At 56.3% G+C, this 12,967-nt stretch overlaps 1 protein-coding gene across 2 annotated transcripts; it reads right to left on the bottom strand.

Annotated features, from left to right (window-relative positions):
* Positions 1-2,900: 2,900 nt before the first annotated feature.
* On the bottom strand, positions 2,901-12,289 carry SH2B2 (SH2B adaptor protein 2). Of its 2 annotated transcripts, none has more exons than XM_065731780.1 (8): positions 10,646-12,289; positions 9,258-9,359; positions 6,626-6,717; positions 5,225-5,319; positions 4,880-5,059; positions 4,574-4,812; positions 4,307-4,478; positions 2,901-3,740 (listed from the first exon to the last, which is right to left on the bottom strand). In XM_065731780.1, exons 1-8 carry the CDS (start codon positions 11,543-11,545, stop codon positions 3,433-3,435), a joined length of 2,088 nt encoding a protein of 695 aa, XP_065587852.1. In that variant the 5' UTR covers positions 11,546-12,289; the 3' UTR covers positions 2,901-3,432. The 2 variants fall into 2 exon arrangements, with proteins under 2 accessions (XP_065587852.1, XP_065587853.1); XM_065731781.1 differs by having other exon boundaries at positions 4,574-4,767.
* Positions 12,290-12,967: the final 678 nt, after the last annotated feature.

The following is a 12,967-nucleotide window of genomic DNA, read 5'->3' as shown; positions in this document are numbered from 1 at the left end:
TGGAGCACAGCAAATCAACAGTGGCCACAGACACCACTATGGCTGGAGGGCTGCAGGGAGCAGCTGGGCAGCTCGATTCTCTTGCCCGAAGCGTGGCTTGTGCTGGCAACAACTCACAGCTATGCAGCTGCCTGTCATCAGACAGAGCCCACGCAAACAGCGTGGGGAGACAGAGCTGCAAGCATCGGCCTCCCAAATGACACGCCTAGGGAATTAGTGTGGACCCTCAATTGTATGCACGTGTTACTTTTGGGATGCATCTGGGGGGGAGAGACAAGATTATCACTTGGGTCAGACCGAAATAGGATGAATTTCAGTGCATCATTATCAAATAGAAAACCCCTGAGCTGGGATCTGGGTGGAACTGGGCTTGCTGGGGACGGGGGTTTTGCATTAGAGCAGTTCAGTGCAAAGCAAACAACAGCACTCCCCGACGTGTATCAGAGGAGCTCCTTTGTGTTTCAAAGCCAATGCATTCTGAGGTGTTTTCTTTTGTTTAAGAGATCCTTCTGGAAGCTCAGGGAGCTGTGCACAGAAAAGCCCTGCACATCAATCAAACAGAAGCTGCTGCGGACAGCTGAAACATCCAAGAAATGTGGGAGGTGGCATGGCTGCAAGCCCCTCATCTTCCTCCTTCTTCATAGCATCAGCCACCACGCAGCACGCTGCAGAGCAGCACCTTATCAGCCCAGCCCACACCGAACTCACTCTCCCATTTTGTTGCTACGTCTCTGTGTGCAACACAGAGCAACCCAGCAAAAGGACAGGAACACACACTTTCCAGCAGAACTAATGCCATAATTAGGCAATCTGCTAATAGACCGAGGTGTGAATGGCTTATAGGGAGGCAGGAGGAGCAGCTGTCCCACAGGCACAGCCCTCACAGCAATGAAGGGCTGTCAGCTCCCCAGCTGGCCAGGTCCTGATGGATGGGCATCCAGGGCTGGTTAACAGGCTCTAGAGATTTTTGGGGAGGGGATGTTTTTGTGAATGGGTCGTGATGCAACCGTGGCCTGATTACAGAGCTGAGCAGCTCTCTCCACCCCCATTAAGCCATGTGTGAGCTGTGTCTGGAAGCTGTGTCTGCCATGCTGCCGAGCTGTGACAGCACAGTCTGGGACCACGTACTGGTTTTCCCTGGGGATCCTCAGCAGAAAAGAACATGCTAGGAAGATGTACAGCACTGGAGCATGAGGCACTGCCTGCCTCCCTTGGGGAGGGAGGGTTGGAAAACACGTATGGGGAACACTGCTGCTAGGAGATGCTCCCCAGGGCTGTTAATTCACTTTTATGTGCTCTGCTCCAGGGTTGAAGGCGTTTCAGCTTACACCAGTGACACACCAGACAAAGAAAATTACAGACTGACTGGAGAGGAAACCCAGTCCTGCACAGCCTGGGCCCATCCTCCAGCTCCCTCTGCTCAACCGTGATAAAAAAATGCCCCCTCCTCCCTCCTCAGTGTGCCAGACCTGCTCTGCTGGGCAGCCTGTGCCCTGCCACAGCTGCCTCAGGCCAGCAGTGAGGTCTGCACGCGTGTGATATGACAGCATCCTCTCTCTACACAGCAAATCCAGCAAAGCTCCAAGCTCGTGTTCTTGTGCTGTCCTTTTTGCAAGTGGTTTTATTTTAAAACTGGAACTTGACTTCTCCATTTGTTTAACAAGTCCCCTTTTCTCCTCCTTTTTTTTTTAAATAAAATTAATTTATTCTACAGAACAGTAAACTCTTCCAGACTCTTCCCTATTTACAAATGGACATGTTTGTTTGCAGATTGCTGCTCCCCCCACCCCACTCTTATCCTGTGACGCAGATGACAACAGATCAGCCAGTGTGTGAGGGTCTCTAAGGCAGTGTTCCCATCCACCACCACCTGGGGACTGTGGGGAGAAGAATGGTGACATCTGTGCCACATCTGGAGGTCCCCACTCAGTCACTGTGTACGTGAAGGGAGTCCATGTTAAACCCAGCAACAAGGAGCATCCAGCATCTCCCTGCACGGAGAGCAAGGAGAAATACCCATACCCCAGCCTTGGCATGGAGAGGTGGCTGCTGGCAGGGCAGGGCTCGAGGGCTTTTGTGTTTGGGACAGTGGGAGCTGGCTGCAGGAAGGACAGCTCCCAGCCCCCTCAGCCCTGGAAGAGGCTACAAGCCCCAAAGCCATCATCATTGCTGCCCATGAGAAGGAGAAATGACTCCAGAGCTGGGACACACTTTGCTAGCTCAGGAAAGAAGGCACCTAACAAAAACAAACAAAACTGATCCAATGCAAAACCAGACATCAGAACAACTCTTCAGGCAATTCTCTGGGGTTTGAGATTGGTAGCTTGACTCCTAACCCTACATGAAGCACACAATCCCAGCAAGCAGCCTGGCCCCAGTGTCTTTCTGCCCTATGCTCTCTCCCAGGTGTCAGCAGTGCAGGAGGGAGCTCCTTTTCCCACTGGAGATCTGCTGCTGGGGTCTGCTCAAAAGCCACGATACCTCTGAGAGAGGCAGCGCGTGGTCCCTGCAGGCAGCAGTGCTGCCACGTGGCACTGGTGAGGTCAGGGTGGCACTTGAGCAAGGGAAATGCCAACGCTGTCAGCCCAGCCTGGCCCCCGTGCTCCACCTGCACAGCTCCACCTGGCAGCAGCCCCGTTCCTTTCACTCTCTATTTTCAATCTTTATAAGAACAAACAAACAAATAAAAGTCTTCAGTAGCATCTACTGAAGGTCTGTAGTGTTCGCACTCCTGGGGAGTGCTGTGGGGGCAATTCTGCCTCCGGCCCCGCGCCGGCTTCTGTCTGCCCCCCTGGAGATATCTCAACTAAGGGCTGAAGTTGTATCCTCCACGGTTTGCCTTCAGCGATGGCAATAAGTGCTGCAGAAAGGAGGCAGAAGGCTGCTGACACTCCTGCAGGCATCGGAGGTTTCAGAAGCAGAGGAGAGGGAGGAAGAAAAGGGGTGTTCAGGGAGTCTCCACGAGGAGAAAAAAGGACAAAGGAACAGAAAGAGCAGAAAAGCAGGGAAAAACCTTCCTCCAATGAGATGCATCAAGCTTTGGAAAAAAAACCTCCTCCTGGCAGAGTGTGGGAAACGTGTGCCCCAGGGATGCACAACGATGGAGCTGGGATGGGCACGGGGCACAGTGCCTCCAGGCACACAGATCTGCACCTACAAGGACAGCGCTGCAGGGACACTTCCATCCCCATCCCAGAACACCTAAACCTCAGTGCTGGGAGAACACTTGGTCCAGAGGGAAAGGGAAGGCGCTGCAAGCTCCAAAATGGCACTGACTCTTCCAACCTCGCAACCCCCCAGTGCTGCCAGGTCCAGCTGGGACATCACACAGGAGCAAGGAGGACGTCCTGACCCCGGTGCTGGTGGTGGCAGCGAGGCTGATGCAGCAGCAAGGGGCACGGCTGCCCCATGCCCCCCCCACCCTCAAGGGGCTCAGTAGAAGGAGTACTGGTTCTCCACTGCCCGGGTCCGACTGCGGGCACCATCGGCATCGTGGTAGTCCTCAGCACCGGTGGCAGGGGGCTCTGGCCGGCGCTCAGCGCTGTCGCTGCGGCTGCGGGGGCCCAGCGCTCCCTCCAGGCGGTGGTAGGGTGCTGGGACGGCGGGGGGCACGGTCACCCCCTCGGTGGGTGGTGGGACCGGTGGGGCTGCAGGCGCCGTGTTGCAGAAGTAGTGTGGGGGTGGTGGGTCGGTGCGGCAGAGCGGCGGCTGTGGCACGAGGGCTGGCGGGGGGGCAGAGTCTGCAAGGGAATCACAGAATGTCTCAAGTTGGAAGGAACCCATAAACAATCACTGAGTCCAGCTCCCAGCCCCACACGGCACCGCTCAGAAATGAGACCACACATCTGAGGGCGTCGTCCAGATGATAATGGGATGGGGAGCTCAGCCCCTCTGAGGGTGCTGGGGGCTGGCACCTTCCCAAGCCCACTCTCTCCATCCATCCTTCACCCTGTGCACCCCAACCTCCCTGCCCAGCAGTGAGCAGTGAGCTGTGCAGACCTTTAATCCTCTCCTTTCTGAACCCAGGAAACTATGGACACTCATTCCTTTTTGGGTGGTGTTTCTTCCCAGAAAGGGCAGGGATGCAGTGGCACAGCTGCCCAAGGAGGAGGGGTGAGACCCCATCCACGGAGGTGTTCCAGAACCGTGGGCACGTGGCACTGAGGTCAGTGGGCATGGTGGGGTGGGCTGGGGTTGGACGTAGGGATCTGAGAGGTCTTTTCCAACCTGAATGATCCTGTGATTCTGTGATCCCGGCCCAAATCCTCCCCAGCAGCCCCAAACCCAACACGGCCCCAGCACCCACCAGGCTGCAGGCTCTGGGCCACCACGTAGCTGCGGAGCGTGATGTCAGCGGCACCACCCGACTCCAGGGGGATGGGGTGGGTGTGGAAGTGTCGCAGCATGTCGAAGATGCTCTGGAACCAGAGGTGCTGCACGTGGCACTGCCCGCTCTCGTTCAGTGACAGGCGGAGGTGCTGTGAAAATAGAGGCGGGGGGTGAGCTGCAGGTGGAAGGCCCCAACCTCCCTCAGCCTCGCGGCTGCCTGAGGTTGGCTAAGGGAGTCACCCACCTTGGCTTTCCCCTGGAAGTTGAAGGTCAGCACGTACTCCCCCGGCCGTGTCTCACTCTGCCGGATGACGAACAGACCGTGGCTCCGGGCACCGCCGAACAGCACCAGCTGAGCCGCCTTGATCCGCGACAGCGTCCCGTGGAACCAGGGGAAGTCAGACAGGTTCATCTCCGTGTCTGCTTCACTGTCCTCTCCTGGCCGCAAGCACCGCTGGGTTTTAGGGAGCACGCAGGCATTGCCTTCTCCCAGCCCCAAGGACGAGGCAATGGAGCCACGTGCTGTGTTCCCACCCCAACACACACCTACCTGCAAGGTGTGCACTGGCCGTGGGTGCAGACTCCAACGTCTGCAAGAAGCTCTCCAGTGGGACGTGGGCCAGCAGCTCCCCCATGGAGTCCCTGCCCCGGCTGTGGGACACGGGCACGGCGGTGGTGGTGGCATTGTGAGCAGCGGGCAGGGCACATCTGTCCGGCAGCCTTTGCACTTCTGGAAGGAAACATCGATGCCTTCAAACAAGGAGTAGGCGTTTCCCCGTGGTGGGGGCAAGCACCAGGACCCAAGCTCCCACTCCAGGCTCCCTGGCAGGAGCTGCCCCTCACGGAGCAGAGGTGGCAGCAGCACACATCCCCCGACCCCCATGGGGTATCTCACCATCAGCCAGGAACTCGCAGCTGCAGGAGGATGCCCGGCCTGGCAGGCAGGCTCCCTGTGCACAGGATGCCAACTCGATGTCATCCCCACTGTCCCTGGGGGGAGAGCACAGAGCAGAGGGTCACACACATGGCATCACCCCTCAGAGAGACTCCTTTTGCTCCAGCCTCACCATCCCAACAAAACCCCAGCTCCTCAGCCCTTCCTCCCAGAGCACAAAAGTGCAGCACTCAGTGCCGTGGGATGGGGTACGGCGAGCAGCCGATGCACCACGCACCCAGGCTGCCCCGTGCACGTTGCTGTGCGAGCTCCCAGCTTGCACACAGCCTATTTTTAGCTGCTCGTGGCATTCGGGTGCTCTTTTGCTTAACAGCAGCCACGTGCGTGCCAGCAGCCAGGAAGCGGCTGCGTTAGCGTAAGGGCTCACGGGGGAGCTGCTGAATTATTTAGTGGCCAGTAAGTGAATCAGCCACTGGGAGTCATTCAGCTGCAGCCACTTAAAAGGAAAAAAAAAAAAAGAAGAAAAAAATAAATAAATAAGAGGAGAAGGAAACCAAAACCGACAGAGCTCTGCAGAAATCCCACTGCTGGCTGCTTACGCAGAGGTTTCTGCACGGATCCTTGGCAGGAGCACCGAGCACCGCACGCAGGAGCTGAATGACAATTCGTTCCTGGCACAGAGCGCGCGTGGCAGCGTTATGAAGCAGCTCATTATTATTTGCTGTGGAGTTCATTATTATGTGCTTTACGGCCGTGTCCGGAGGCCAGCACGGGGTTGTGTATATTTAAAGAAGAGCCAAAAAAAGGAGCGCATAGGCAAATTCCCCCAGCAAAATGCAGCTCTGGGGAAAGGCTGACATGGGGAACGGGGCACAGGAGGCAGCGGGGCCTCCCCAAGCCCCCATCCCAGCAATGCTCACCCCCATGAGCTCCCCTTGGAGGCCATGGCAAGAAGGGCAATGCTGGGGGCTCCCTGGGAGGGTGTGCCTGCAGAGCTTTCAGTACAGCACGGATGCTGGGCTGGAGAAAAAGGATGGGAAGCAGGGCTGATACTGAGTGCACGCTCTGTAGGGTGCACCTCTGACACACAGCGGTTGCTGACTCTGCCTCCAGATTTTTGCCCGAGTGAGTCAGGGACTTTCTGCAATAAGCCAGGCTGCAGAAATTGCATCAGCTGGGGTCCGTTCCAAGCCAGTGGTCTGTAAGGGTTGGCTACCAGCCCCAGCAGCCAGCCCACCACCCTCTCTGGGCTGCACAGGGGAACTTTTTGCTTCCTGGAATGAGATGATTTTCCTTTCAACAAGAACATCATAGCAGAGTCCTCTTAGAACATCAATGCCTGAATTGTGCCCAGGTCGTGTCCTGGCTGAATGGGGAGAGGGAAGCTTACATGAGCCTTACCCGGGGTCGATACAGTCCTGGATATCCGCCACCCATGAGTGTTTCTGCAGGGAGTCAATGGTCTCCAGGATGTACTCGGCACCGTTCTCCACCTGGAGGAGAGTCAGGACAGTGCCAGGTCACATCTGGGGTCCTGCCACCCCTCACCAAGCAAAGCCAACCCCACATCTCCCTGCTGCTGTTAATAACTCCTTGGTTGGAGGACACCAGGATGCCGCCACCCCAGCAAAGGGGCCCAGAGATGCTCAAAGACTGAGCCCTAAGGATTCAGGCTGCTCTGGGGCTGGGAAGCATGCAAACACCATATGGTAATGGGGGCAGTGGGCACCAGGCGATGCTGCTGCCCCATCCCTCCCAGACCCCTCTGCATGACCCTGAGCTGGGAGGAGCCCTGGCTCTGGGAGGGTATCGCATTGCCAGCCAAGAGCCTTCTTGCAAATTAAATTAATGGCATACAACTGAATCACTGTCCTGAAAATAAACAGGGAGCAGTGCCCGGGGCGAGCAGCACCCGGTCCTCTGCCACGCGCCAGCTGCAGGGGAGCAGCAGAGCCCCGTTTTGTTTAACCAAGAGTTTACAGCTTGGGAGAGCACAGTGCTCCTTCATGCCGAGCATGAAAGCAAGTGAAGCATGTGCAGGGCTCGGGTATTTTGCAAGCACTGCTTGTGCAATGGAAAAAACGCGTGTGCTTGGTGTCTGATGTGCGGCAAGAACACGCTGTCTGCTAATTGCTGGGTGACTGGGCATCATGGGGTCCAGGACAGCCCCCCCTGCACGAGGCAGGGGCTTTCCCACCCACAGGTGAAGGCTCTGCATCAGCCCCATGTGCAGAAGGCAGCAGGGGAAGCACAGCCCCCTCAGCCCCTACCCCATCCCTCTGATCCATATCCTAGCACCGAAGGGGGTTCCAGTCCTCTGCAAAGGGGGATTACATCAGGCAGCAGGGACAAGGCCCAGGGCAGAAAGTGAGGCATGAGGAGTAAAGGGTGTCAGGAACACACTGAGAAAAGGAGACGTGGAAGGAGCACAGCAGGAAAGGGGCAGCAGATGATCCCGAATGAGCCCCCGGGGTTGACTCGGTGCTTGGTGCCTCACAGAAGGGATCGATGGCAATCAATTAACCCCGCATGCAGAACAGGGCAGGAGCAGGTTAGAGGGTAAATGGGGAGGGGGAAATTACTGAGAAGGTGGAAGTGGTGCCAGAGCTGCAGAAGGGCAGCAAAATGGGGCTGAGGTTTTACAGGGGTCTGCAGACCGTGAGCAGGAGTGATGAGCCATATTGCGAGGGCAGACATTGATGGTTAATGGCCAGAGTGGAGGAGATACTGAGCCCCGTGCTCACAGCCCCATCCATGCTGCCACTCAGCAGTGACGAGGACAGAAGGAAGGAAAGGATGGATCCCTGATCAATTCAGGGATTACACCACGCTGCAGTGTGCTGGAGGATGAGGCAAGAATTGCAATGAACACCCTGATGCTGAGAAATCAGGTTTGAAAGAAAAAGCCCCAGGCAGCTCCACCTCAAGGGCACGGCGCTGACGCCAGCAGGGGAACCGTGGCTGTGGAGTGCTTCTGCAAAAAGCACAGAGACTTAGGGCAGCTCATGAGCTGCTGTGAGTCAGCAGCATCCTCCAGGCATGGAGACAGCCAGAGGATGCACTGGGGCTGTGGAAAGGGGAAGAAGAAAGGAGAAGCGATGCAAAGAGAAGCGATGCTTCCTGCTGCACCACCTTCACTTTGAGGCACGTGAGGAGGACACAGCATGGAGCTTCATCAGGGGAGGATCAGGCCAGTGGTTAGGAAAGGGTTCTGCACCAGAGGGTGTCAGGCACAGAACAGGCTCCCCAGGACAGTGGGCACAGCCCTGAGCTGCTGGAGTTCAAAGAGCATCCGGGCAGTGCTCTCTGACATGTGGTTTGGGTGGTCCTTTGTGAAGTCAGGAGCTGGACTTGGTGATCCTCATGGGTCCCTTCCAACATGGGATATTCTATGGTTCCATGAGTGGGGAGAAGCAGTGCTCAGTGGGAAGGTCCCTGCTGCCACCTGTCCCTATGGTACTTCCCAGCACCCCCACCCAAGCCTGCTATTTGTCACTGTGGGCTGCTGCCCATCAACAGGGAGCATTCAGTTAATTACACTGTATGGAGAACCATTTCTCTGAGGTCTCTAGCTAGAGATGGTTTCAGTCTCTCTGCTAACAGTCCTTGCAAATTGTCTCTGGGTACCCATTTCACCATTCTTATAGTGATGGGGTGAAGCAAAAAACACAATGGCAAAACCAGGCAAACAACTGGGAGGTGATGGAGTCACCGTCCCCAGAGGTGTCAAAGAACTGTGCAGATGTGGCACTGAGGGACACGGTCAGCAGGCACGGTGGGGGTGGGCTGGGGTTGGACTTGGGGATCTGAAGGATTTTTCTCAACTTTAATTAATCTGTGATTCTACCTCAATCCCATATACCTGGGTACCAGGTGGATGCTGCGACACTGTGGAAGCCCCAAAGGGGAGCACGGCACGGGAAGGCGGGCAGCAGAATCAGTGATGCTAGGGCCAAGGAAATATCCCTGGGGGCAAAACATCCCCCACGGTGGGGTTGGATGTGGGGCTGCCCACCACTGCCCCCACCCTCACCTTCAGCACAAAGGTGTTGTCCTTGTCAGGCATCTCTAAAGGCATGGTGGTCCGCACCTCGATGATGGCTGACAGGGGGATGCTCACCTTGGGCTTGGAAGCCTGGAAAAAAAATAATGAATGAAAACAAACAAATCAAATCAATAAACAATAAAAAGTCTTCACTCAATCGAATCAAACCATCCCGGGGGAGAAGGCAGATCTCAGAGAGGCAAGAACGCAGCTCAGCCCACGCGCTTGTTACGGGGGGTTGGGGAGATAAAAATAATAATAATAAAAGCATTGATTTCCCTCATGTGCCTGACAACTCCGAGCTCTTTTAATTAAACGAGGAGAAGGCCCAGTGGAAGATGGGGAAGTTTGTGCTTGTCTGCCAAGCCTCCTTGCTGCAGCACTGGTATCCCGATGGGGCTGGCAAAGAGAGCTGTAGGTTACCAACAACAGGTTCAGTTCCTATTTTCTTCTTCAGCTAAAAACTGAAGTATGAGAACAGGAACTGTCCCTTTCCCCCTTGGTTTCATTTCCACCTCTGTGATCAGCAGCATCACCTCCACGTGTGCTGCGTGGGGCCCAGCCCTGCTGCGTTCTTCCATCAGAGCTTCCCCACCAGAGAAGGTGAGAAAGGGAAAACCCACCCTGCTCATTCAGCAGCAGGCAGGGAATGCCTTCCCATGGCATTTAAATAATGTGAGTTTTCAGTTCTAACTGAACTAGTAAGGCCCCAGGGAATGACTTCTTATTTGCCCCAGGGCTGCCAACGATGAGCACGCACAGTGCAGGCAAGGCTCTGTAAGCACAGGGAGGGCTGGGTACTGCAAGGATAGCTGTATATCAGGAAAATCTTCTAAGTGTGCAGTGGCACAGCTGCCCAGGGAGGTGGGGGAGTCCCCATCCCTGGAGGTGCTTAAGAACCGTGTAGATGTGGCACTGGGGGAGGTGGTCAGTGGGCAGTACTGGTGGGAGGTGGATGGTTGGACTGGATGACCTTAGAGGTCTTTTCCAACCTCAGTGATTCTATGATTACTCCACATGAATTATCAATTTGATGATAAGGAATGGCGAGTCCGAGTGTGGGACCGCCTGGTGGCATGTAGAGCACTCTGTTTAGTGTTGGGAAGAGCAAAAGCTCCTCGTGCCCAGGGCACTGTGCATCTCAGCACAGCACTGAGCTTCTCCTCTGCAACCACCAACGCTTTGGGCTGAGCCACCAGGCTGGGGCTCCAGCACCTTTCCAAAGGCCACGGGGGATGATAACCAATGCTTTTGTGGACGGCACCCAACTGTGTGCGCATTCACGTCTCGACACCCAGCACCTCGCCTCCCCAGCCAAACCCACAAAGCACAACTGCTGCCTGAACTTCAGCCCAAGACCCTCAGCCAGGCCTTACCTTGGGAGGGACGTAGAACTCGAGCAGGAACCTCTCCCCTTCCACCTTCACGGCCTTGCGCAGCAGGAGACGGCACTTCTGCCACTGCGAGCTGCCCACACAGTTCGTGTCGTCGGCCACCATGTAGCGCAGCGTGCCCTCCCTCTGGATGTCCACCAGCTCCACCTTGGAGGACTGCGCCTTGGACAGACGCAGCTTGTGCGTCCACTTCTCGCGGGGGTCAGCGGGCTCCTTGCCCCACGGCTCCCTCTCAGCCCTCCTGTTGCCTGGAGCAGCCTCGGCGCCCGGCTCAGGAGAAGACCTTCGGTGCCACATCTCCTTCATGCCGTCCACCACGCACAAGCTCATGTTCCTCAAGGAGAAGCCCTTCTTGAACTTGGGCTTGGCGGAGGCATGCACGGAGACGTCCTCCGAGCTGCGGGACTGCCCATAGGAGGACACTTTGCGGGCCTGCGCCTGCTGTGCCGGGCTGAGGTAGCGGCCGGCGCTCAGCGGGGCCTCCATGCTGTCCAAGGACTCGGTGGACGTCTCCTCCTTCCGCTGGGCCACCTCGCGCCCGTAGGGCACGTGGCAGTTCTGCAGCCCCACGAAGGGCACGATGTTGTACTTGGTGGGCGAGTCGGAGACGAAGACCCGGCTGACCTCCACGCTGAAGATATCCAAGAAGTTGGCAGCGAAGTGGTGGGAGAAGGAGGCCTCGGCGCCCGGCGTGTCGTAGTGCGGGTTCTCCTTCAGGAACTGGCAGAACTTCTGGGCGAAGTCGACGGCGGCTGCCTGGGCGTGCAGCTCGCAGAACTCGCGCCAGTCGGGGAGCGGGGAGGAGGGCTCCTGGCACAGGGCATCGCCGTTCATGGCTGCCCCATTCCACCTGGCGGCGGGCTGCGGGCAACGGGACAGCATCAGCACGGCCGCCGCGTTCCCCCGCTGCTGCTGCGGGTCTGCAGCCCTGGCACGACGTGGGGAACGCTGCGGGAAAGCGGCTTTGTGCTCTTTCCTCTCCTTCTGCCACGCTGGAACCGCTGGAACAAAACTTGGCCCCGGCAGCAGCCATAAATTGTACTTATTTTATGATTATGACCCGTTCAAAAGCGGCATTGATTTCTCATAAAACCACTGAAGAGTCCCTGACCGGAGCAGTGCAGGGACCTGCGGGTCCAACGCAGCCATCAGACCCCACAGCTTCAACAGAAAGCCCCAGGGATCAACAACCCATGCGCTGAAGGGAAAAATCAATCAAGAAAGCAGAGCCAGAGCCAACAGGAGCTGAGCAGAAGTGAAGACCAGACCTGCACGCCCATGGGAGAACGCCCGACGTCACCCAACCTCTGCCTCAGAGGCTGACAAGAGCTGGGAGCGGCGAGCCCAACTTCACCACTGCCTCACAGTTCCCTGAGTGCTTCTCTGCCCCATTCACGCAGCAGGGAAATCCCCGGCCTTGCAGTTTAGGATGTGTCTGAATTCCCCCCAAGAGACAGCAGGAAAGCAGCATAAAACGCAACGCTGTTGTTACCAGCCCAGCAAATGCAATTCTCATGCATCCATCCATCACTGGCACAGAATTTAAAGGCTCAGATACTGCCCTTCAACACATGGCTGCAGCTCCCTGAGCACACAGCAGCATGATAGGGATTCTGGGGAGACATAGCGGGTCTCTCACTGCCACGAAGATGGCTTTGCCCTGGGGGCTGTGCTTCTCCCCTGTATGGGAACTGTTGAATCATGGCCTGAACCACTCATTGATCACCTGAGGCGAGCACTGAGTCAGCTGCAGGAGCATGGGTGTAGGCAGTTCACCTGTGTGACCAGAAGGGTTGGAGTCTGACTCTACCTCTCCCAAACCCCATTTAAGGGCTGACCACCACTGGGGAAGGGTCTCTTTCTGGAGATCACTGCTTTGGAGTTTCCACTGTAGCCTGGGATACAGGTGAGCATTCCATCTCTTCTCAATTACTCCCATCTACTGCAACAATCTTTCTCATTACACATCCTGACTATCATACTATTTGAACTGCTTATTCTGTTAGCTATACATCTCCATTGATTCCCCAGGAAGGGTGGAGCAGGAGAGGGACCGATTACCCAGAACCGAGGGGTTGGAAGCCAAGATTTGACACCTGGAGAGATTAGAGAGGAGGTGAAAAAAACAAAGCCCAAAGCACTTCAAAAAATGAAAACCCCGAACAGAAAGCTGGGCCACCCAGCTGACACAGAGACATGTACACAGGCACTGCATCTTCCTTTCATCTGCACAGGGATGACAGAATCCCAAAGGGCAATTTATAAAAACAAAGCCTGGAGGAACAATGGCCTGGAGGAGGCAGC

The sequence above is a fragment of the Cyrtonyx montezumae genome, unplaced genomic scaffold, assembly GCF_038088225.1.
Source record: "Cyrtonyx montezumae isolate F1298 unplaced genomic scaffold, pur_monq_1.0 scaffold_15, whole genome shotgun sequence".
Taxonomy (NCBI): Eukaryota; Metazoa; Chordata; class Aves; order Galliformes; family Odontophoridae; genus Cyrtonyx; species Cyrtonyx montezumae.
This window is presented reverse-complemented; position numbering and strand designations above follow the sequence as displayed.

What these genes read in the sequence shown, in the direction of transcription:
- SH2B2 (XM_065731780.1), bottom strand. Translation starts at nt 11,545, where the DNA reads ATGCTGTCCCGTTGCCCGCAGCCCGCCGCCAGGTGGAATGGGGCAGCC. An exon ending in AGTTCTACGTCCCTCCCAAG is followed by an intron (nt 9,360 to 10,645) that starts GTAAGGCCTGGC and finishes TTTTTTTTCCAG; the next exon opens with GCTTCCAAGCCCAAGGTGAG. An exon ending in GGCCAGTGCACACCTTGCAG is followed by an intron (nt 4,813 to 4,879) that starts GTAGGTGTGTGT and finishes GGCTGGGAGAAG; the next exon opens with GCAATGCCTGCGTGCTCCCT.